Raw genomic sequence first — 25,626 nt, 5'->3', positions numbered from 1 at the left:
TAGCAGCACAAGTTGTACAATCCCACAGTGCGAAGACTGGCTAAAAAAAAAGAAGCGGCAGCTGGCCACGAGCATTTCAAAGGGTGTGTAGGCTAAAATAGAAAAGGCCTTTCTAGTTCCTCATTCTTTGAGTATTTTAAGTCGTCTCTATCTGAAGCGTGTGAGAGGTAACCCCCATTATTAGTGTCTGAAAATTCACCAAAATGATGATCTGTCTGATCTCAAACCGAAGTTGTGCATCATTTCCTAATGCAACGAGCACACTGCACTCCAGACTGAGGAACATTCCACCTCCTTACCATTCAAAGTGATTACTAATCCAGCACAAGGCCATGAGGGAGCTCTGGGTGTGACACATTTCGTACCTGGAGGCAAAGCACACCCGTGTCGCAGCTAGAAAAGTCTACTATCTAACTGAGTTTCGGTTTCGGTGCCAGCTAATAGTGCTAATATGAAATGATTAAACTTCAACTTACTGGCAGGACAGCCATCTGCAGCCTCCGTCTCCATATTCAGGGGAGCTGGGCTGTGGGATTCAAAGAAAAGAGGTGATTAGTATAGAGAACTGAGAATATTATGCCAAAGGGGGATGGAGGGATTATCAACAATCCCACCCACCCCCCCCCACCCCCCCAAAACCACATCCCGTACCCTCGGATATTTTAGGTTTGCGACGCCCTCCTGACCCGGTTATCGAAATGCAATTTTAGCACAATCCTGACCCGATTACCAGGAAGTGAAAAACACGTGGCTTGCACCGCTCTTACAGTTGCTGACAGTGCCTATGCGCTGAATGAAGTCACCATGGTGATTCTGGTACCTTTGACAATGAGGGACAGACGCACATCGCAGGAAAAAATCTATGAAAGTATCAAGAGAGCTGTTGTTTTCCTTCCACTAAAGGGTCTATGCCATCAGGCACTTCAGGGCAGTCTTATCTGATAAAAATACACTGAACATGACAGGCAAGAGTAGACACTTTATAGCTATTTAAACCAAAGGATTATGACAATTACTCTGTCCAGTGTTGTATTTATCAAAAATGATGGAAACAGCTAAACTGTGAATATTTTATTAAAAACGTAAACTTAAAATATTTTAATGAAATCATAACTTACATTATGACCAGTAAGTGTGAGAAAAAAACATAGATTGCACTATGTACAAGAGCCATTCAAAAATCTGTCTTTAGTTCTCAAAATACTGATAAACATTTTGGTCCAAAAATGTTTATGGCATTGCTTCCCATGCTAGCAATATAAATTGGAAAATGTTTCATGTGGCGAAACATTTAACTCCTGTTTTTTTTAAGGGGCCTTTATATTTTGATGGTTCAGTTGCTAAAACACCAGCATATTTCAGTGAAACTACACGAGGTTGAAGGTTACGCTATGCTTTTGATCTTTGTGTGTGCATTCACCCCATAAGGAGTCATACGACGGTGACATCTAAACCATGGTGACATTTAAAAAGGGCCAACTACTACTGCAGTCTTTGATGATTTGCACAAACAGTGCGTGTGTGTGTGTGTGTGTGTGTGTGTGTGTGCACGTGCACATGCATGCATGTTCATCTAGTAATGAAACACATACTTGTTCCACGATCAAATCAAAAATATCACTTTGATAATTCCTACTAAAACACTGCACGGAAGATGCCATGCAAAACTGCATGCAAGGACTTCAACTATTTTAATGATGATGTACTGGAGCTGCTGTTATGATTCTACTGTCTTACTATTATGTTGTATAAAATAAGGTTTTTTTACAATCAGGTACACCAAATATCTCCCTTATTATAACATTTACATTTTGGCATTGATAGTTTTTTTCTCCAGAGCAACAATAGCCTCCTTCATCTTCTCTTCATGTCCAGTACAAATCTAGCTTCTATAAAAGGTACCAGCGACCACATCATTGGGTCTAAATGGCTTGAGGAAAGGTTGCCCAAGGACGGCTGCTAATTTTAATCTAGAACATTTACATGTTCAGTCACCTGAAATACAACAACTGTCTGCTGCACACACCTCCACACCAACTGTACAAGGACAAAACTATAGCGACGTATTCAAGGTAATATATATATATATATATATATATATATATATATATATATATATATATATATATATATATATATATATATATATATATCAACCTCTATCCAACATCCCAGCGCAAGCCCAGATAATTATTTTTTTCTTTACAAGTTTGATTAATGTTGTGAATTCACAAATATGGAAAAAAACGAATGACAATGGCTAATGTCTAATTAACCCAATAATTTTCTTCTCTGTAACAGCAAAGATTCAGGGGAAGGGAAGATGGTGGGAGCGGGGTGCAGGGGTCTGTCGGCCAATTACATTATTGAGCAAATTAGACCGTAAACTCAGGGATCATGGCTATGGACCAGACCCACTTGAAAAAGGCTCACTTGAGAAAGAAACCAAAGGAATCAAAGGTCATGACTACTTGAATAAAATATGTTAGCCCTTAAATGAGCTGATCTGAATAAATTCTTAATTCATGGGAAAAACTATATCCCCTGTGCACAGGAACTGAAGTTTAAGGGCCAGTTTCGCAGATACAGATTAAGCTAAATGGTAAATGGACTGCATTTATATAGCGCTTTTATCCAAAGCGCTTTACAATTGATGCCTCTCATTCGCCAGAGCAGTTAGGGGTTAGGGGTTAGGTGTCTTGCTCAAGGACACTTCGACATGCCCAGCCTAGCCCTAGACTAAATTCAATTTTGAATGGTGATTCTCTATACAAAACTCAATTTAGTCCAGGACTAAGCTTAATCTGCATCCGTGAAACTGACCCTAAAGGTTAAAATGTTAATCTTCAGAAGGGGACGGGGGAAAAACAAGTGCCGACACACATACAACACTTGTGCCCTCCGGTTGCAAATAACTTTCTCCTTTTAATCTTCTCATTTAATTTGACTTGGAGTTTTTATCAGTAATTTTATTGATCGTCTTTTTTGTTAAAGTAGATCCAATTTTAAGCTATTTTGGAACCTCAACCACTGAGATTCAGACTGACTTGCAGGTTGTGGCCATGGTTACAGTCGCTGCAGAAATTATTTTGACTCATTTTCCACACAAAGCGAAGCTAAAATGTGATTTTCTCCTTGACAAAAACTGAAAATGTCTATTGAAGTCATTCAAACTAAAACTGCATTGCGCAACACCTTTCTTTTTTTTTAAAAAAGGATGGTTAAAAAACAGCAGGATTATTTCTTTCTTTTTTAAAAGGGATAGTCTCACAAGTTCCTGTTTTTCAGGTAAATCATCTTTTCTACATCTGAGGAAAATCAAAGGTGTATAGTTAAGTATATTTTATGCCTAAGTGTTCCACTGGAGACAAAACAGATCCTGTTTTTTTCCGACCAGATCTCGTCTCCGATTTAATAAGGTCACATTCTGAAGACACTCAGATATCTGTGGCTGGTGATCTTTAAGCATTCCATGTTCTTAAAGAAGTTTGATCTCTGTCATTGTAGTGTAGCACCAATATCTGACACATTCTTTATTAACATTATAATTCTAAATATGCTTTCCTACAACAAGACATAAAATAATACATCTTTTATTTAAGTGTATGTGTGGATTGCTTGAAGGCAAACAGGCTATGTATGTAAAAAAAAAAGAAAAAAAAAGCAGTATAACCATTGTAAATATTGATCACAAACAGCCAATGTGAATACAGGTAAATTCATTATGTTCAGAGAAGCAGCGTATAAATGTCGGAAAAACAGACTTTGTGAAACCTGGGCTGCTTGGAGCTGGATCAAGTCTGTTATTTATACATAAGGGATGGCTGGATATTCGTATATTGCTTCAGTTTCTATCACATTGCTGCTGAATGTGAAAGGAGGAGAGTTTGACTTCAGTGAGGAAAGCAGAATAAGTGACAGTCTATCTGGTCAGTCACAAATCATAAAGGATCAGGCCGATACACCAGATGATTATGAGCTGCACACATACAGAGGGGACATGAAAGCCCAGTGGTGCTCAAAGCTGCTCTCTGATGACTCTCACTAACCAGCATTGCAACCAAATGTTCACTAAAGAGATGGGCAACCATTATGGCTCATGTAAGTTAGAAATATAGTGCTGCCCCTTTTCCTTAAGTCTTAAACAAATTTAATATAGAGATTCAGACTGAGATATTAGCAGTTTATGATTTAATGTTTTCAGTTTTAAATTCAGCCTAACCTATATGCATTAAGTTTCATTGGTGTCTTTATTCAAGTACCGTAAATGATAATGACGGTTGCCGTGAGTATATGAAGAAAAGAAAAGAAAAGAAAGGGGAGAAATAAGTGACTTCCTTACAGTACGTTTAATAATCATGAAGTGCACGAGCAGCGGAAGAGCCAAGAGCCGTCCAAACAGGCAGAGGGGCCAAGCACCAGTTTCACAAACACTGGCTGCCCCACACGTGTTGCTGTATATCATCCCGCTGAATTGTTTTGCCGTTAAAGCACCATAACCAATCGGCATTATTTTAAGATCAGTGGAAGCCGACTATCCAACCGATTATCACAACCTAATTTCACTCGAATTTCAACTTCTTGTCGATTTAATTAAATTCCCAATGCCCCAGACTGTATTATGCTACCATCAATTTGAGAACACGCTTTTTATTACCCAAATGGAAGTTAATGACACAAACATGGTTATTCACGATCGTGCTTTCAAATATCTTGACCTTCCCAGTCAAATCACGCAGTATCTGACAGCCAGGCTGTTGCCACGGACACATGCACAGGTGTATAGCTTTCCTTCGGATCTGTTGTTCCTGACTTCTTCTTTTTTAAACTGTTTTTCCAGTCATTGTGGAAGTTTGCATTATTTTTCAATATTTCGTTTTTACGAGACGTAAAACGTTACAAGTTTAAATAATTAAACCAAAAATACGTTTAAAAAAATAATTAAAATTAAGTAATTTTTATATATTTACCTTACTTCGTTTCTCCCGAAAGGTGCTTATCCACGCGCCGCAACAGTAGCTGATTTTTTAGATGTTGTGAGAGGCCCCTTCAAGATATTTGTTCCGACAGCAAATTCACGGTAAATACTGTAGTTAATATGCTTTTTTCCTTCAATTGTTTTGTGTTGCTATGAGCGCACGAGCCGATGTGCAATGCGTCATTCCTCTAATTCAGAGCTACCTTGTTTCAAAATGTTGAAGGAACTACTGGGAGTTACTTGGCATACGAATTTCACACTAGAAATAACAGGAAACGAGTTTGTTCCTCAACCCAAAGTGTGTGCTAGTTAACCAAAAGGCACATCGAGTGATGTGCATTAGTTGGGTTACTTCCTCTGAACAAATTTAGTAGCCTAGTATCAACTTTTCCACTTCACGCACGACCCCTCGCACCTGCTGCGCGGCGCTCGTTCCTTCTGCATTTGCAATGCACACGTGACATAACCTGGCACACAAGGTTTCACATATATAGGCTACAGTATGTTCATTGGAAGGAGGCGACTAGCCAGCCAACGAGAGAGAGAGAGAGAGAGAGAGAGAGAGAGAGAGAGAGAGAGAGAGAGAGGACTTGAGTCAATGTCCATAGGAATTAGATTGAATAAAACGAAACGGCGAACAGTTTGGATGTCTATGTATTACCTGTTTAATCTTATGTATTAAATTAATGATCCGACAGCCAATGCCAAGTGAACCTGCGAGAACAAGTGATCGGATTATCGTTTCAATTTAGTCGTTTCGACGAACGTAAGAGAGTTTAGTTCACAAGTGTATACACACTCGTCTCTCTGGAATATATCTGACAGGTACCTCGGCTACCTCACGCAATATTTTCTTTCTGTAGTTTACCTCATCACGCGATTCTATCACCTAAACTTTGAAGCTAGATGTTGCACGAAGTCCCCAATATTTCCACTTTGAATGATGGGGTAGAACATCACAATAATAGTCGACGAACAGACCCGGAGGGAGTTAATTCGTCGTTTACCGATTCCTTCTAAACCCACTCCGACAATCACTGCCGGCAGGCTAAACTGTGGACGCGGTCTGAGTTGGAGAAACGGGTGCTCTCATAAAGGCTACTCGGTAATCGACTGCCGGACTTCACATGAGCTGCGCTGCTCTTGACAATATAAATATGTTCATTATAAAAATCTGTGGATTATAGATTGGTGCAGCTTTGTTTTATGTTGCAATGTTAGTCATTATGATGAGGTGCAGGCGATGATACGGGTTTATGATGCACTGCACATGTTTCTGGTTTACTGGTCAAATCCTAAAATAAGAAGTTACATAGTAACAAACTTAGTGAAAGACTGAGTGAATGGTGTCCAATAAATGTATATATCTCATAATACATGAGTAACATACACAACAGCCAACATTTTATATGACTGGCCAGTGTCCTGCATTCTGTTCAACCAAATCGACGAGATGGAAAGCAACCACTCCCATCAACCAAATATCCGACAGTCACATCTTATTCTTCCCAATATGAGAGGAACCCTCAGTTTACCACCAGCCCTTTATCATTAGCAAGAGATGGATGCCTCCTGTGCTCAGTAGGATGTAAAATAGCCAGGGACTCACAGGCAAGGAGTGCATACGCTTGAGCTTCAATGCTTTTGGTGTGGGTGGCTTTATCGGGGTAGCACACCTAGAAGATACAATTTGGAATCCACATTGGGAGAAAAGGGCAAAAGGTAGATAACATTACACATAGTGAACTATAATGAATTTTGACTATTTGGTTAGGGATTATTGTATACGTGTGGGAAATAAATTAGGTTTAAACATCCACATTCAAATGAAAATACTCAAAACTTCATTATTGCTCTGTATGTAGGGAATTTATTCTGATAGCTCTTAAAGTTCAGTATTCTCTGGCTCCCACTTGTGGTTATCATGCAAAATGACATTCAGAACGAACAAGTGGTACTGTAAAGTGATCTTCTATAGGCCGCAGCCAGAAGTCTTGAGATCAGCGGTTGAAAGTTGTTCACCCCTTTATAGTGCACATCATGTGTTTTCACCTTTACAGCTTAATGTTTAAGCTGCAGTAGAATGTGGGCTGTGGAGATGACATAAGTCACCATATTTCTCTGTGGTTTTCCTCTAAGAGAATCACATCTTTAAAACATATGGGAAATTAGAGAATGACATATTACAGCAGCATATTACTGTACATCGCAAGTGGTTAAACTGCTTCCTTTTCTAGCAAATTATACTATTTTAGTGTATTTGCAATCAACCAATCAATTGTTATTTATGTATGCTACAGTAAAAGAAGAAAAAACCAGGCAATTCATGGCAGCATGTCAAGACAAAACCTAATACTCAGGAGTGGCCCAATCATTGAATGTTGCCTGCAGCTGGGAGCAGACAACGAGCTATTAAATGCAGTGAACACATACTTGCAAATATAAATGACTTTAAAATGAGAGAATCACCCATCTCAGTACATTCACACTATGGGTCATTCACACTGAAAGCTGTTATGCCTTTCTGCTCACAGTTTACAGTGTAGAGGACAGCAGGAGCTGTGGCGACAGCCACACAATGTCAAAATGCATTTCAAAATTCACACATTTTTCTTTGAGCTTGGTGAAACGAGTGACCAGCTGCAAAATTTAGAAGCATGAAACATTTTACCAAGAATGCAGACAGTCAGCTTGCAAGAAATATTGTCAATGCAAAATGGATATTCTGATAATACTGGCTACTTTCATGCTAATGAAAAACTATAGCACTGATCTGTGTCACTTACTGTTATCCCAAATGACTCATCCTGAGATTAAGCAGCTCAAACATAACTAGTCAGAGTAGCAAAATAAATCCTTGTGAGAAGGACATCTGTAGATGTGAGTTTCTATATAGCACTGAATGCCACCCACTTTCTCATGAGTGACAACATTGCTTGAATGTCCTCACAGAAAGCTGAATGGCTTTTTGTGTCTTTGTGGCCTGTGTCAAAGACAACTAGGGACTGCAGCAATTTTGTGCAGTATTTCTTCCCCACATAACTGCTTCATGGTCTGTTCACAGATCATTTGTGACATACTGCATTCTGATAAAAAGAGTACACCTCTCTCCTTGTCCTCCACTCCTGAAGTCCTGCACTGAGTGCCATCTTCATACACTGTCTGTCTTTCTGTCTATCTGTCTACTTATCTACTACAGGTATTAAGGTTGGTCAGGTGCTTCTTTTATCCTTCCCTCCTTCTTTCTTTCCTTAATAAAAGGTGCACTAAATATGGCAGAAGCCTTTCCTATTCAATCAGTCGTCATTTTACATCAATGAAATGACAGAGAAAGGGAGGAGTATTCAGACGCCCTCATTAACAGTTTTCTATTGGTATCTGTCAGCAACAGGCAGCAACTGGCTGAGGATTAACTACAATCGATTTTCCATTTCCTTATTTGGTTTTGTCCACTCATAGTCAAAAAAAGCTAAAATGCCTCTGACATGTTCCCCTCTGGCAACCCCCACCCTTGCAATGTCACCAAGCAGCAAAGATACAATTCTCCAACCGTCCAATTCTGACTGAGATCCACTCAGCATTTTTCCTATGTCAATCATGCCCTGTGCCAGTAGTAGTTCCAAAAAAGTATGACTTGAGGTCAGATGTTACTGGCTGAAAATGTACACACTTGTTAAATGGGATCCAAACCCTCTAATGTTACAGTATGTGGAGTGATGGAATATTCATTTTATTTATTTCTCTTTTTGGAGTTGTCCAGTAAAATAGCAGCAGTCAAGAATGACAGTTACCTTGTCCCTTGTTGATCAGTCTTCATTCTGTCACCATTCAATGTGACTGCTCCTGTCTCAAAGGTATTGCAAACTGTTAATTATCATCACAAATAAAAATTAACTGAAACATTTCTACCAAGACATTAAAAATTGAACTTCTGAAATAATAAAGTAAAATAATTAATCAGCAGCTACTGTATGGTTTCAATCCAATATAGCTGCCACAAGAAATCTAATATACTATATGTAATCCAGCCTTACTCACCAGAGCACATAGACATCTCTACTATGCATCACAACATGTCATTGATTAAAACAGGGCAGTTTTAGGATGCATTGTCCTTATTCAGTCAGGAGGGGGTGGAGTCAGCACCAGGGGTGCCCTCACTGGGCTTCCCTTGAAATGCCAGGGACAATTAGGTAATTCCCTGCAGAGAATTGTGGGAATCCCCCATTGAAGGTTTAGGGTGGATTGCCATTGTAGCAGTGCATTATAAAAATTGATATGCCCAAAACCATTACCAAATTCTAGAGCACGAACCTAAACTATTATGTAGAAACCCCATTCATTGGCTGCCATCTGAGTTGAGAGCCATCAGATGTGAGAACTCAACAGTCTGCACAATTTAAACATTATTTCAACATTAACCTTTTCTTTTTGAGATATTTATTCTGGTTACATATTTATTTTTACTTTTTAAAATGTATTTTACTAACACTTTTAGCACTTCATTTATTTTACATGCATGTTTAAAGTTTTATTTTATAATTATTATTATTTTAGATGTGTTACCTTTTATGAGTTTATGAGCCATGTTTGGGAGCAGAGAGGAGTTTGTTTGGAGAAGGACAATTGTCTATGAGTGCTGTGAGAGTATTTTGGAGAGCTCGAGTTCAGCCCTCAGTAACCGGAGAGAACTGGACATGCCCCACTCTGCCTGGATGCGATGGCTGCCAGATTCTGAGCCAGAAGGTAGCTGAGTTGGAGGGCAGTATACATGTGCTCCATTACATAAAAGATGGTGAGCTGCTCCCTGACTCCATGATCACCGTGGGTCCTGGCACCCCAGGCACTACTGAAGGAAATGTTGATGCCACTGTCCCACTGTTTCATCCAAATTCCGGGCTGTCCCAACCTCCTGCCTCAGCTGGATCTCAGCTGGCTTTAGTAAGGCGATCTCAACCGAAAAACAGAGAGTGAATGTTAGGTCACTTTCAGGTAAAACTTCTCATACGTGACCTTATTATTGACAACAAAGTTGATTGCTTGTTTATAACTGAGACCTGGCTACAGTCAAATGCATTAGCCACTTTATTTGAAGTTTGCCTCCCTGGGTATAACTATTATTTTTTTTACAATAGAGTTGTTTTTTGTAAACAAATGATCATTTGTGATTTCTCAACCTTTGAACATATCTTTTCTGCTCATCACTCATCTATCATCCACCAAGATAACTCAGTTGCTGTCTAAAGTCTCTTTGATTTTATGATTTGAGTGTGGGTGCAGGTTTTTGTTGTAGTCCAGCATTATGGCACCTGATTGAACTAATAACTAATCATGATATTCAATCAAGATTTGGATAGGTAGAATCAGGTGTTTTAGTGCTAAACCCTTCACTTACACTGGCCCTTTCTGGATAAGATTTCGCACCCCTGCAGTAAAAAATCAAACAAGCCCAGGTACAGAATAATTTCTCAGAGTCTACTTCACCTCTGCCTTACTCTACATCTGAAAGCACAGGGACTCACCGCAAGTCAAGCGTGTAAGGCAGACTGAGGCATTGGTACAAAGGCCGTTGCATTGCGTACCATTTCTTTGTGTGATGCTGCTGCAAGATAGTTTCACTGCATTGCTCAATGTTTACCTCCCCGCTCACGTTCTGATATCCAGACTTCGACTTGCCCAGACGTCCTCTTCAAAGAAACACTACGTCTACAGTTTCTTTGCCACGATGCTCGAGGCTTGGAAGTTTCCGCTGTTCGAATGTAGCGTTTGAAGTGGAGCAGAAACCGCTGTTTTTAACCGTTTTAGGCTGCTAAAAACATTAGTGTTATTCATTGTATATATTACTGTTGTTATGTCAATTTGTTTTTCTTTTATTGTATTGTGTCGCACCCCAGCATTTGCGCCTGCAACCTCACTCTGCGCAACGAGCTGAAACTCGGCTGCATCGCCTTGCCACAACCAGAAAAATGTGTGTATGTGTGTGTGTGTGTGCGCGCGCGCGCGTGTATGTGCGTGTGTGTGGGTTAGGGCTGTGTGTGGGGTTATCTATGTATGGCTCTTGTCTCAGAATACAATCGTGTAAACTTCACCTTCAGAACCCTCCAGGAGAACACATAAGACTTTACCGAAATAAATGTAGGCATACACTTACACATAATTCAGTCTTTTATGCCTTGCAACTGTAGGCTACATTTTGAGTTTTACTCTATGGGTTTTTCTTATACTGTCTAACACTATACTCATGTGTGCTATGGTTTGTGTTTTTCTATATGTTCTAGTAAAACGTGCATCTGCCAGGCCAATTAATCGTCTTCTTGTTCGTTGAATGAATTCTGGATTTCGGCAGGTGAAGAACGATATCAAACGTAATCATACCTCCCTTTCCTGAAGCATTTCCTATACTGGTTCAAAGACTACTTTTGTTTTGCAGTTGCTTCAGAAACTTCTTGGAAATTCCCAAACTGGAGCTGGGTAAAATCCATATTCATTGGTGGACTGGAGGCTATTTGTGAATCATTTGGCACCTGACATCATCCAAATGTTGTCACCAAATTAAAATTAAACGCTAAACCACGCACATAACTTTGAGGGAAATGGCTTAAAACTAGTTTGGTATCAATAACAAAAATGCAACCCGTCAAAGGAGAGCGTGTTAGTAAAGTTAAAGCCACAGATGGGTGACAGACAGAAGAACTTGAGCCGTAGGCCTATAGCCTACGGTTCATTCACATTTAGGAACACGTACAAATAGGTCTATCCACAATACAACATTGAGAAACAGCCCAACCATCAAACTTCAACTTTTTTCTTCAGCGTTATATTTTAATATAACTCATGCACCGCAAGTATTACTGCCATTCCCCCGCGTGTTCGCTTTCGAAAGAAAAATTGGATAAACGGCAAAGCCACAGTTGCGAGTTACAGCTTTGAAACACCCACGCTATTATCGAGAGTATACTGTGGCTGCATTATTTCCGCAGTGCTGTGTGAGGCACTGCGGACAGAACCGTGTTGTGAAAGCGTAGCGAGTCTCGGCAGTTGACACAGCGGGTGCCAGCGCTGCACTTCTATAAACAGGAAATGTTAGAAAAAAAAGTCCTACAGAATGTTGCAACGAATCCGTAGGTCATTTGCAGAGAAAAACCATGCCCTTTCCACAATCAACAGACGATCTTTTTAACTTTAGTTCGTGGAAAGATATTCGCCCATAAGTCTAATACTGTTCTATTAATATTAATAATATTATTATTATTATTATTCGACTGATAAGCTGATGGTCTCAATTCAGTTTCATTGGTGATGGTTTATTGCACCAATTAGCGTCTGTTACAGCCCACTGTATACCAATAATTGAATAATGGAAAATTTGCCAATGGCTAGCAGCCCCCATGATCGGCCTTTGTGTATATCATAAAGGTGTGCATTTAACTGTAGTGTATTTATTGAGCAGTCGTCTAGTCTGCACGTGTATTCCAGTTGTTTTGAGTATATTGTATAGTGTAGTACATACAAATCCATTAAATAAATGACATGGTAAAGGACAATACAGCGCTTTTTATGGGGAAATTGTGCTGGACAATGATGGAATCATGTAATTACATTCACTGCAAAAAACATTCCGAAGCGCTCTATTATGTCACAAGGGAGAATATTCAAGTTAGTCGCTATTTAGATCATAGTTCAGTGCTTGAGTCCTTATTGGAGAAGACACAAATGACTGCAAGAGATTTACTTCAGTTATTTGAGTATGGGAGTACGAAGTGTTTTAGCTCAGTTGAACCACCCACTAGTATGGACGACAGGATCTGCTTTTGCTGTTGCTGGGGCAATTTATTATTTTAAAAAGCATAAGAAGCACATTGAAGGTGATTTCTCTAAGAGTGTGAAAGATAATGTGAAATGTATGGACATGAGTTTAAATCCAAGTAAGCCATTTTCTAACAAAGTCGTGACAGGATTTTTGTTTTTAACATATGTGAACTGATACAATATTTATCATAGTTTGGTAGCATTAGCTAACCATATTGAGGTCAGCAAACAGAAAAAAAAAAACATTTGATGTAATAAGATGGTAAATTCTAATTGGCTATTTCACTCGACAGCTGGAAGGACCTCGTTAATAAGTGCTTGGTCCCAGTAACCCAGGAAGTACTTGCACAAGTACAGTTTTGATTATGTCATCAAGTGTGGTCCAAATGTAACAAAACCAAAGCATACTTGTGCTCTTACACACTATGAAGAATATTCTAGGTAGTATGTTTGGGGAAATGTGTTATTGAGTATGGAAGTACATAGAAAGCCACCTGTTTTGTAACTTAATTAATTGCTGGTATGTAGTTGGTGAAAGTGGACCTGCCATGAGTGGTACAGTTTTTTGGCTGGAACGCAACAGCGGGGCCAGCCCTACAAACACGAATGTCTGTGACTGAGTGAGTGACTGAGTGATTAAGTTACACCATTGGTCGGCCGAGTTATGACATCACACCATTGGTCGGCCGGTCATATACTGTACTAGGTTTTAACCTGGTCTTGTTAAAAAGGTGCTATAGTCCCAATCACATTCAGAAGACTTTGGTTTGCCCACATACGTTTCAATATATTAGCAGAGGTGAATAATCAATAATACAAACTGTGGTCTCTTAAATTAAAGAAATCAAAGATCCTGAACTCCAATATTCTGCAATCCAAGATCCTGAAACGGCTGTTGTTGGATCCTTGGATGTCACTGATGATGAGGTACATATCTAATGTGAATTAATGGTGGAAGAATTTACCATCATGGTATTTTGAAAATATTTTGCAATGTGATTTAAATCTTGGTGAAGTGACCTCACATCTCACCTCCCATCGTAATACAGTATGTGTGTGCTTTTTGGAGTTACCGTTGATCCTTTTAATCAGGAGGTTAAGGAGGAGAAGCCAGTTAAGGTTCAAATGACTATGGAGGACTTCAGCTGCATTGCAGTTCTAGGGCGTGGGAGTTTTGGGAAGGTAAAAAATAAATAAATAAATAAATAAATAAATAAAACAGTAGATCTGTCAAAACAGAGCATCCTCAATGAACCATTTTAAAGTTACTGATTTCAAACAGCTTCACTACACCTTTTGTAACCTGGTTTTAACAGGTGCTGCTTGCTGAATACAAACAGACTAAGGAATTGTTTGCCATCAAGGCCATGAAGAAGAGAGAGATTTTGACTAGTGACAGTGTGGATCGGTAAGGCACAGTTACCGCTTAGTAGGAGGCAACTTTTCTAAGGGCAGAGTCTTAAGTGGAGCTTGTAATTATTCCTAAATCGTCACAGCATAGGAGTGCGGATCTTGGTTCAGGCTTCCCTTGTCTAAATTACAATCTTATGAATAATGAGCTAAAAGGCATCCTGCTTTGAGGTGCTTTATGGATAACGTTCCCCTTCCCGATCTCTCTCTCACACAGACTGATGTGTGAGCAGAGGATCCTGGAGCTTGTGACCAGGGCACGCAACCCCTTCCTCATCAACATGTTCAGCTGCTTTCAGACCAAGCAGCACACCTGCTTCGTGCTGGAGTACGCGGCCGGGGGTGACCTGCTGACCCACGCAGAGGCCGGGCCCTTCACTGAGCCTCGGACTCTGTGAGTGAACTGTTGGCAGTGGTGATGTCACGCCTAAACCAGCCAGGCTTAGTTAAAGCACTAACCATGACACTTACTCCACCAGCTGTTTCTGTGAAGCTCTTAGCTGCATTTAACGCGTCATGTTGTTTCATTTGTATTTACATTTTCCCGCTAATTAATCCCCCTTCTTGAAAGGTGCAGCTCAGCAAAGATTGGGGACCATATCAAAATTAATATGAGAAGGTGCTCACTGGAGCAATTATTGGAGATTTCACAGTGTGACACATTACAAAATTAAAGTTTTAAGCCATGGTATAATCATATAGTCACAGCAAGTTCCAAAGGGAACTTACAATTGCAAAAACTGGGGCTAAAATCATGTAGTTTTTACCAGACCATAGTTCTTGATGTCGAAAGTTTGAACTGAATATGCTGCCTCATTTGCTTCCCTTTCATGTGTTTCATGGGTGTGATTGGGTGAATGAGAGGCATCACTTGTAAAGTGCTTTGGATGAAAGCGCTATATAAATGCAGTCCATTTACTATTTCACCAGACTGATTATTCAGCAAACTAATCTTGTGCGCAAACAAATATGTTTCAGTATTTATATTTTTCGTCAAAAAAATTTAAAAGCTTTAATTATGATGCTGTAAGCAATTTCCGTCCACTTTCTGTCAACTATATATTACATTTTTTTATGAGTATGTAAATAATGCTATGCTTATGCTATGTCCATCAGACTTGCTCAGCATGTTTCTATTGAAGCACAAGACAACAGACTTGCAATGCCTTCTTTCTCCTTTTTTTCCCCACAGATTTTATTCAGCATGTGCTGTCCTTGGAATAGAGTTTCTGCACAACAATAACATTGCACACAGGTAAGAATGGTATATATTTCACAATACATAGGGATGCCTGGAGCTGCACTGTTATCTTTGTAATGTATCAGCATCAGTACGTCCCCACAATTAGTTGTTCTTAACTGAACTCCATTGTTTTCAGTTTCTATTATGGATCGTTGCATTAAAACATTCTAATGTTGATGCAACAATCATTGCTGGTAAAATAAGTTCTGACTAAAATTGAAAAAAATCCAAAATGACAAAAAAACCTTCTCTTCAATGGTTTAAATGATCAGACCTTTGCAGCATAATCCTTCAGAACATGTATAGTGTAATTCATTCCCTTTGTATCCTGAAATTATATTCAATGCATGTTATTGCATTGTTTTTCCTTCTCATTATTTTTAAAATCAATTATTATTACATTTGTTATTGACAGGGATATCAAACTGGCAAACATGCTGTTGGACTCTGAGGGGTACCTGAAAATTGCCGACTTTGGATATTGCAAAGAAGGTGTGTGAAGTGACTAGTCCAGAAGTATTAGGACTGTAGACTGACCCTTGCCGGCTGCTTGTAATTTCTCCACTTTTATGACCATGGTCAATAGAGCAGCTCAATCATCAGTTTCCACTATTTCGTGTCAGAAATGGGTTTCAGAAACTACAGCAACTCATTGACCGGTACCACGGACTACCTCGCCCCAGAGATGATAGTGGAAAAGTCATACACGCGGGTGGCGGACTGGTGGGCACTGGGTGTGTGCATATATGAGATGCTGGTTGGGAAGGTAGGTCCTTAAGGTTTTGCCACCCTACTTCACTTCAAAAGCCTAGCATTCTGCTAGCTGTCAGCTGCAATTCCAAGCCATTTCTCAGCATGAAGGAGTGTGATGTCAGTAAATTACGTTTTAAAGCACTTTTGTTCCCTGTGCTGACAAGACGCCATTCTATGCCTATGATGACATGGAAACACGCTACAATATAATCGGCGGAGATGTCTTCTATCCAAAGTTCCTCTCCAGAGAAGCTGTCCAGATTATCCATAAGGTAGCTCCAGTCATCCACCACTATGGCTCAGTGCCGCAGTAACCCACTTGTCTGCCACTATGAATGACAGATTTACCCTGCAATCCCCATGGAGCAATGAGTTTAATGCCCTCTGCTGGCATCAATAGAACTAGACAGGGAGGTCAACATGAGCTGTCTTTTTTTTTAATAAACCTCTGTGGACTGAGGCCTAGGCTGATATTTTTCATTAATTAAATTTCAGTTTATTTCACCATTTGTTCTATTTTATAAAGCATTTTTAAATATGCCATTGAAGCGACTGATGTTAATGCTGCTCTGTTTGTCTCCAGCTGACATTTAAGAAGCCATTGTGTCGCCTTGGTGCTGGGCCGAGAGGAGCAGAGGCAGTGAAACGGCATTGCTTCTTCAGAGTAAGGCAACCATCCCTGTCTTAGTGACTTTAGCACAGCAAGTAGCCACCACACATCTCACCTTGAAATCCCCCCCGCCCTTCCCTCCTAGGACATACCCTGGGACGACTTACAGGCCAGGAAGATTGAGCCGCCTTGGGTGCCCACAATTACCGACCGCAAGGACGTCAGCAACTTCGAAGGCCAATTCACTGTGGAGCCCCCCAAATTTACCCCGCCCCAGGACCCCACAGTCCTGACTCGGGAGGAGCAGGAGATGTTTGAGGGTTTCGACATGCTGTACACACTCAGGGAAAGCTATGCATCTGGCTCTGAGAGCGGGGCGTCTGAGTGAAGGTGTGCATTCCCAGTCCTGCATCCTTCTGTCACTGCGCAAGTTACAGAACCTGCACACTTCCTTTCATCAGTGAGATTACCTTCTTTCCAAAGCAGACCAGCACTCCTAATTCAAGCATGTTTATGCCAGTCAGCGTCCACCCAGTATTGACCTCTGTGCCAGTTAAGCACCCTGCAAAAATTGATTGAGAAAAAAGAAGAAAAAAAAAGAGCTTCTATGCAAACTATTAGAACCTGACAAAGAGTCAACATGTATTCACCACTGGTATATGTTTGCTTAAGAACCTGAAAATGATTTTTCTTCTGTTATTTTATTGATTTTCACATTATTTCACACAGTAACAGTAACACTCCCCGACCCTCACCCCACAGCGGCCCCCTCAAATTGCGCCTCCTCCCACAAACCCACGCAAATAACGTCTGTTCACATTTAGCCACCTCACTCCCCTCTCTGCAACCACCCACCCAAATGCCACAACCACTGCCACGACACATTTCCCCCCAAAAAAAGTTTCTATATTAGTTTAGCTTCATATTAATTTAGATAAGCTTCTTTACAAAGACATGAAATTGTATACTGATAAATCTGTGTTCATCTAAGTCAGCTTATATTGATTGCTGAACTTTAAAAGTTTATCAATAAGATCAATTAATCAATAAGAAAGATGAGTGTCTTTGCAAACTGGAGCTGTAGCTTTCAATGCATGCAAGTTCTCAAAAGTTAATATGTATTAAAATCTAGAATGTGGCAGCCAAGTAACTCACAAAAATCCATTTTTATCAATAAAGATGAGCTACTTGGCCAACTTTAATGGTGCTCTAGTGCATGTAGGTTCCCTCATAAATGTATTTACCAATGGACAAATATGTGGGATGTAAGGCATTCCTGACATCCTGTAAAACTCTGATAGATAAGTTAGGAAATTGTTATTTGCCTTTGAATGGCTACAAAATTGTTTTGGCAATCATTTTTATAGCAAAATATACGTATATAGCAGTAAGTTTATTGAAACCACATAAATCCCTTGCAATTGTTATTTGCCTCTGATTGCTAACCCTTTAAATAGTTTATTTCTTATGTACACATCAGAAAGTTCATTTACACAGATAGAGATAAATTTAACTGCATTTTTTTTTAAATGAACCTAATTTACACACAAAAAATGTTATGAAGTTGTACTTGAATGTTTTATTGTAATGTCTGAATGATAGGACTGAAGATGGGTTAATGGACCTTTTTTACTGCAATGTTAAACCGTGATGTGACAATTTGTCAATTAATGTAAAAAAAAAAAGATAATCTGTATGTAAATAAACCCAGTATAAAAATAAACATGTCTCATGCAATATGTGCCTGCTTGTACAGTCCACGCCTGATTCTTGAATATTGCTTCTTTCTATCACCCGCTGTTGCTGTTATTAGAATCACAGAGATAGCAATTATCTATTGTATCTATTAGTAGTTAATCTATCACCAACTGCTTTTATATGAAATGCAAATATTGTCAAGGATATGCACAATATATTGATGTGGATGGAGACCATTCAGTATCATATGTGGATTTGTGTTGCCCCAACAGAAAAGTAATCATGGAGTCCCATAATCTTCTGTAAATGGTGCAGTTCCCCAAAAGTTAAGAGACAGCTGAGAGAGAGGAATGGGCCATTGTGAATGGGAAAGATACTGAATGTGTCACGGTTTCTGTGCAGGGTAGATCATTTTTCTGTGCCTGCACCGGCTCAGTGGTTAGCATTCCGATTAGCCACTCGGCTAATCGTTATTTTGGTGTGTGGGGACGATTAGTTCGAGCTTGCAGATTAGCCACTTGGCTAATCGTTATTTTTGGTTCCTGTGGGAGGATTGTTCCTGCTTGAACATTCCGTGCATTCCTGCAGGGTTACCTCTGATCTGTTTCACCTGTGGGTTGCTCACATCTTCCGCTGATTACCAGCCACACCTGTGGCTGGGTATATAAAGCGTCAGTAGGCAGTGGAACGATGCTTGAGTGTAACGTGTTTTGCTCTAGCCAGTTCCCTGTCGTATTTCTGAGCAAGGTGTAAGGATTTTAGGAACAAAGAAATTTAAAAGAATTCTGACTTCAGTTTGTTTGTTTTTCGGGAAAAAGGTATTCGGACGGTATATGTCCAGATTCTGAGGTTGGCGGTTTTAAGGGGTTATTGTGTCACCGTTGGGGCACAAACCTTTCTGCCTCTTACTAACCAGTTTCCCCCCTGGTTTTAGTTGGCCTCAGAACGTCTTGTTTTTTTTTTTTTTTTTTTTTTTTTAAAAGACATTTTCTTTTTCTCTGCTTCGGGTCGAAGTAGTTTCTTTTCTTTTCCCTGTTCCTTTATTTTCTTTATATACTCCTTCCTCAGTTACCCGTTTAGGGGTTTATTCATTTTTTGGGATACGTCCCTTAGGAGTATAGCACCTCCTTATTTCGTCTCTCACGAGACTCAGTGGTTACTGGAGTGCCACTTTGGTAACTTATAGATCCCCTGTTTGGTCGCGTCTGGTCTTCACACTTCCCCTCCCTCACAGTATGTAAGGGTTAAACACTCAGAATTACCATCTTTGTCTCCAACGTACGGCGGGAGAGATCTTTAAATATTTCGAGAGTTATTGCCAAAAGTAGCCTGTTATATGCAAGCGATTTTTTCATGTTCGCTTTTTTTTTGTTTTTTTTTTTCACTTTCGCTGTTTAGTTCTGTTCCGGTAAATATGTCAGAAGTCGCCGAGCACGATGAGGGAATTCCGAGCGTGTTCCTGGTCTAAAAGTTGATATTACGTAAAAGAGGCTGTACAACGACATGTATAGACTATGTATGAAGTTTTTATTTATTTCATTTAGACTGTTTATGATGTGTATTTTTACAGGACCTGCATTTAAACAGGTAACGGGTCCAGTCCTGGAATAAATACGTTAGTGTTTCAGGTGGTCGAGCATAATCAAGGTCAATGCACGTCACCTCCCCCCTCCCACCCCCAGTTGAGCCAAATACGAAATACTCCCCGCTCTCCCCTACACGGCTATAATTACCTTATACAACATTTAGCACCAATGAATGATTAGTAACTTTTACCTTTTGATTTTTATCGACTTGAAATTTAATTTTTTTTTTTTTTCCGTGGCCATTTGACCACAGGTTGTTTAAGCAAACGTTCTATTTGCACCGTTGTCAAGCAAAAACCATGGTCATTAATTCTATGATTCCATAAGAATTTGATTCTATCAGGAAAAAGTAGTTTCTGCTCGTTATACAATTACCAGGAATGTGGCTATTTTTGTCATTAGCTTACATTATTTAAGAAAATTGCCATAACTCAATCAAATTATCTTCCCCTGTCTTGCTTTTAAATGGTGTGGTCAAGCAGTGACCTGTAGTGACTTGCTTGTCTCTCAATCGGGTTAGAATGCAAACTAACGTTAGCTTTATGATGCAGTAGGTTGGCCGTTTCTCACGTTCGTCTACCTAGTTCATACTGAAATTCAGTAGGGGACTGGGTCAAAAGGATCTCAGTGCATCCTTGCATATTAGGGAGTATTGGCTAATGTGGTATTGATACGAGGCAAATTAACACCTAGTTAACGGACTCTCTATAATGCATGTAATAACTGTAATACCGATTAAATTTAATAGGCAAGTGCGTATGTCGGCTGATTTGTTGGTTTTCTGAAGTTAAAGTGACAACGGTCAAATTGACAAATCAGGCACTTCTTTCTACGTATTGATAGTTCTAGGTTAAAGGGTCCGTCACCCATAACAGCGGTCATTATACAGAAATATATGACCGCTGAATGCCTGAAGTGGCCAATCATAATTGAGCATTCAACAAAGTCGTGTGATATAAAACAGTGTGACTGCAAAGACATGGTTGTTCATTCAAAGTGGTTAGCTACTTGATGAGGTAATGCAGATAGGGGTTAGAGTGTTTTCAATCTTTTCTGAACCAGCAGATTCCCATCATGAAAGTTCATATTTTAAAAAAAGTTTAAAATCTTGATATTTTTCCAAATGTATGTAATTGCTCATGAATCTGACCAGGGGCCCCCTACAAGTGCCTTTAAGAACCCCTAGGGGTCCTTATACCCCCTGTTGAAAACCCAGGGGTTAGATTAATACCAGACTGGGTTATGTATATTAAATCATTGGTCTGGAGCTATTTTTACATTTTCTATTGGACCCCTCTATTCTGCTATTTGAAATGGTCAGTTTTGTTTTGTGTGCATTTATGCTCATTGCAGCAAGATTCTCTGTAATTGAGGGAGTAACTTGCATGTTACAAAACAAGTTCTCTATTCCAAAGTATGAGATACTTCAATGACTGCATCTGGTGATATTTCCTCAGTGTATCCCAGGTCTTGAAAGGATCATTACATTATAACATCCAAAGTCTATACGGGCTGCCATGTGTTAGTGTGTGAGAGGCCTGAACAGTTAACCCATTTTATTGGGCCAAGCTCAGTGCGGTCATTTTGGGAGCCTTGAAAAAAAGAAAAAAAAAAACTCTGGAACTGAAATCATAAGATATACTGGTGGGATATGCCAGTCAGTTCCTGCTTGTGTTCTGGGGCAGACAGGAAGGAAATGAAAAGCCAGGTTACAGGAAATTGGTACATGTGCAAGAGACATTTCACAGGAACCAGCAGTTTCACGGAAGATGTTTTTATTTTTTTTGGGGGGGGGGGGGGATTTGGTTCTGTGCTTTTGGTATCTGCCCTTAAATGACAAATATACAAATTCTCGGGGGGAATCTGAAACTCCACCATGTGTCATTACATGCCTACTCTGTCACTCATCTGACATATTAAAGCTACTCTTAAAATAGAAATAGCAGAGATTAAAACAGATCATATGTGGGACTAAAAATTATCATTTAGCCTACACTGAAAACATAGAGTTGCAGAATGTTAGATCATTGGGCTGGATTCTGAAGGCAGTGCGGGCTGGCTGTGGCATTTTGTTTTGTGCTTTGGCACAAGAGTTCACAAAAATGAGTGGGCAGGCTCACTCAGAACACTTCTCCTGCAAGAAGCCCTGAATTAACCCCAGGCAACCAACTTCTTCTTTAAAGCTGCTTCAGTGAATGGGGAATGGGATGTCCAGATGCTTTCATTACAACATCCAAAATACCTGTTACTTCATCACCTTCTCTATACTTGGCTCCTATCTCAGGCCCTGGCAGTACCCCCTGATGGTTTAATGAACTTCCCACCATTATCAAGTCTGAACCCCCCCAACCAATACGGGCTATGTGGTAGCCTTAGTCCAGCTGAGCCCAAGTGCCCTGCGTTGCAACATCTACACACTGCAGAATAAAAGTGAGAAGAACTTCCTCTTTCCCTCAGATGCTATGACCCACACAGCTTTACCCTGTGCCACATGCATGCCCCATGTTTTGCAGAATGAAGTAAGCAATGGTTTTTTTATTTTTTTATTGCAACATTAACGTGTAGTCTGAAATGTGCATCTTCTGGCTGTTGTAGAAAACAGCCAAATCTTCAGTCTTCTTGACCAAGCGAGGAAGGTTGTTCAACCACTAGGGGCTGAGGGTGGAGAAGAGCCAAGCCACCAGTTAAAAAACACGCTGCAGTTTAGCATGCAGCCCACCCTACAAGGTGGCACGCCAACATCCAGACACCCACCTTGCTCAGAAGGCAAAATGGGCTGCCTTCTGGTGCATCCACTTACAATTTAAATTGATTTATAGTCTCAAGGATCCCCCTACTGGACACAAATAAAATCCCTATACACTTATTTTAAATAGTTACATCTCACTTTAGGAAAATTTATTGTTGATTGCCTCCAATACCGATCAGAGGGAAGGCAGGCAAATTATCACAAAAGCATTTAAAAAGGCCTCTTACTTCATCAGCCTGAAGATTTTTTTTTTTTTTGAAAGTGCTGTTCATTTTGGGAACAGTCATTTTAACACACAATGTTGCATTTTGTTTTCATTTTTGTTATCGCTTTGGTAATTTATGGCTGGCCACAAGTTCATTCACATCACAAATATTTTCTTCTGGCCAGACAGTGTGGAAAAAGCCAGCTTGTGTGCTGGATCTCTGCCTGGCAGGCCTCAGAACCAATATAATCACAGGCAGCTTCCATGGCTCTGCGGAGGGCAGCCAGTGAATAGGGAGGATGATTACTAACACTCCAGTGGCAGGTGAAGAGACATCCCTCGGCAGTATGTAGGAAAAGAGAATTAGCCGAGACGGACACCGCTGACAAGCATGCCCTCGCATCGACCCTTTCCAGTTTTTTTTATTTATTTTTTTGTGCTTTTATATAATCATCTGACTGAACTGTACTCTGTGGGTTTTTTGTGTATTGTTTTTAATTGGTAAGCACATTGTGATAGAAAGCTCATTATTCCAGATCATGATACATTTGCTCTGATAATGTCCCTTGTCTTGGTATGGTACCTTAGGAAATGGCTCTAATCTGATAATGCTCTAAAGAAGATAGCATACCAGGTTGGGTTGATTACAGTACACTATTACATTTTTATGTCATTGTCAATAGCATTAAATTACATTAATTTAGCAGACACTCCTATCCAGAATGACATACTGTGCGGGAAAAGTCTAAGTGCATCTATCTGATTAATAGCAGCTATAGTGGCAGACCAGGATAAAATTCTCAAACCAGTCAGGATAGATGCGACATCAGTAAAATACTGGCTCAAGAAATGCAATGCTAACCAAGAACCAAAATAAGACTTCTGAGTAGATACAGATTACTCCCATAACAAGCCCTAAGAAGATATTGTTAACCCATAAAAATACCATAATCAGAATTTCTACAAAAGGTGGGAGTGCTATGGGATGGTGATGGAACAGCGGGTCTTCATTCTGTGTGGGAATATGGCCAACAATTCTGCTGTCCTGCGGCCGCATGCTGCGGAACACCAAACTAAGTAGATCTCCAGATTCCCACGTTTGCAGCAGGCAACCCTTCTGAAGGGTCACTAAACACAAAACAAAACTCCAGACGGCTGCGTGCTTTCACAGCACACTTTCCACCTTAAAAGCAAGGGTCCGCAGTTTTTGCTCGACCTTCCTCTTCAGCGAGGTTCATATGTGCTACTTCTATCATCCCCATTTTCTTTTGGGAAGGACGAAGCCGGTGTAAGGAGTGAGGAGAGGTATTTTAAACGCAGCAGTCTCCCCTGTGGTTTTGTGGGACTGTAACATGTGGGAAATTATTCTTGGCACTCTCTTCAAAAAGTCTCGAAATCCTTAATGCCGTTTCTGCAGGCTGGTGCTGCACGTCTCGGAGAGCCATAGCTGTGGCCAATGGAACCACCGCAGCCATTGGACCTTTCTGCCGTTTGCTCTCACCGAAAGAAAAATAACAAGCTGCTGGACTCAGCTCTTTGCTGCGCTTGGCTTCCGCCTGTTTAATGAGTGGTTTGGCTCGCTGTGCCGGTGACGCGTAGGGCTCAAACACACTGCTCACTGGCGTCTCTGCATCGTTATGACTTGATTTGTTTTATGACAGTTTGCTTCTAATAAAGGCTATGGATCTGGAAATATTCACTCTATAATTGTATAATTGATGTTGCTCACATTATATATTGGTTAGAAATGGGTCTTTAAAAAATTACATTCATTTGAGTGGACTAACTTAACAAAAGAGGCCACCAACCACAACTGGCAAGAAAATGTTTATTTTTTTTATGTGCACTATATATACTCATTCTAACTTAACATACATTCTTAGATAATTATTTAGAAAATACATTATGACATGAAGATTAAATTGGCTGATCTGTTTTGATGTCAGTGCACATTTCATAATTAATAAGATTCATTGGTGATTTTGTTTACTCATTGAAGACACTTAACAAAAGTCCTTTTCTATATTTCAATAAAATGATGAGCATGAACATTTTATTATACAAAAGCTTCTCTTTATATAATTCATCATTCACCTTCAGAAATAAACAAATGGAACTTTTACAAAACATTTGTGAAAGTTCAGCATTTCTTTGATATTTTATGTAGCCTGAACTTGGTCTTGGTGCCCTGTGATTATGCAGTAAAAGCTAATGTGCTCATCAAGCTGATTATAGTCTTTAACGAAAATGTTTGATGTCATTGCGGTTAAACCATTCTCCCATTTGATAGCAAATGTTAAATACGTGATGAAGCTGTTGTACCAGTCAGGCTTAGGCTTATGTGTTGCTGTACATATTAGACACATGCTAAATTGTATTGTTTTAAATGGTTCAAAAAATAATTCTCAAGTTCTTTGGTTGTAATGGTCCTGCTTTTTAAAAATTTGATTTTCATCAGGGTAAAATGGAGTGAGCCCCATGAGGGGGCACTAGAGCTCCATTTATACAGGCCAAGTCTTTGTTAACTGGCCAAGTTCAAAGCTTTTAAAAAGATTACTTGAAGTAAGCCATCAAATTTGAAGAAC

The 25,626-nt window shown here is 39.8% G+C and overlaps 2 protein-coding genes across 7 annotated transcripts in view; both read right to left on the bottom strand.

The window, feature by feature from the left end:
* LOC135240796 (zinc finger protein Helios-like) overlaps positions 1-10,918 on the bottom strand; it is a 29,492-nt gene extending 18,574 nt beyond the window's left edge. Inside the window, exons 1-4 of one of the 5 annotated variants that reach the window (XM_064310720.1) lie at positions 10,501-10,918; positions 9,545-9,929; positions 8,770-8,821; positions 477-526 (exon numbers count right to left, since the gene is read on the bottom strand). In XM_064310720.1, the coding sequence (XP_064166790.1) occupies positions 477-526; positions 8,770-8,821; positions 9,545-9,566 (124 nt within the window). In that variant the 5' untranslated portion in view covers positions 9,567-9,929; positions 10,501-10,918. Of the gene's footprint in view, positions 1-476; positions 527-4,970; positions 5,444-8,769; positions 8,822-9,544; positions 9,930-10,500 lie in introns of those variants that run through there. The other 4 variants (XM_064310721.1, XM_064310722.1, XM_064310723.1 and 1 more) reach the window with 4 other exon arrangements.
* Positions 1-25,626, bottom strand: part of LOC135240620 (myosin light chain 1, skeletal muscle isoform-like) — a 465,194-nt gene that overhangs the window by 298,452 nt on the left and 141,116 nt on the right. The window lies entirely within an intron of this gene.

The sequence above is a fragment of the Anguilla rostrata genome, chromosome 15 (genome assembly GCF_018555375.3).
Source record: "Anguilla rostrata isolate EN2019 chromosome 15, ASM1855537v3, whole genome shotgun sequence".
Taxonomy (NCBI): Eukaryota; Metazoa; Chordata; class Actinopteri; order Anguilliformes; family Anguillidae; genus Anguilla; species Anguilla rostrata.
This window is presented reverse-complemented; position numbering and strand designations above follow the sequence as displayed.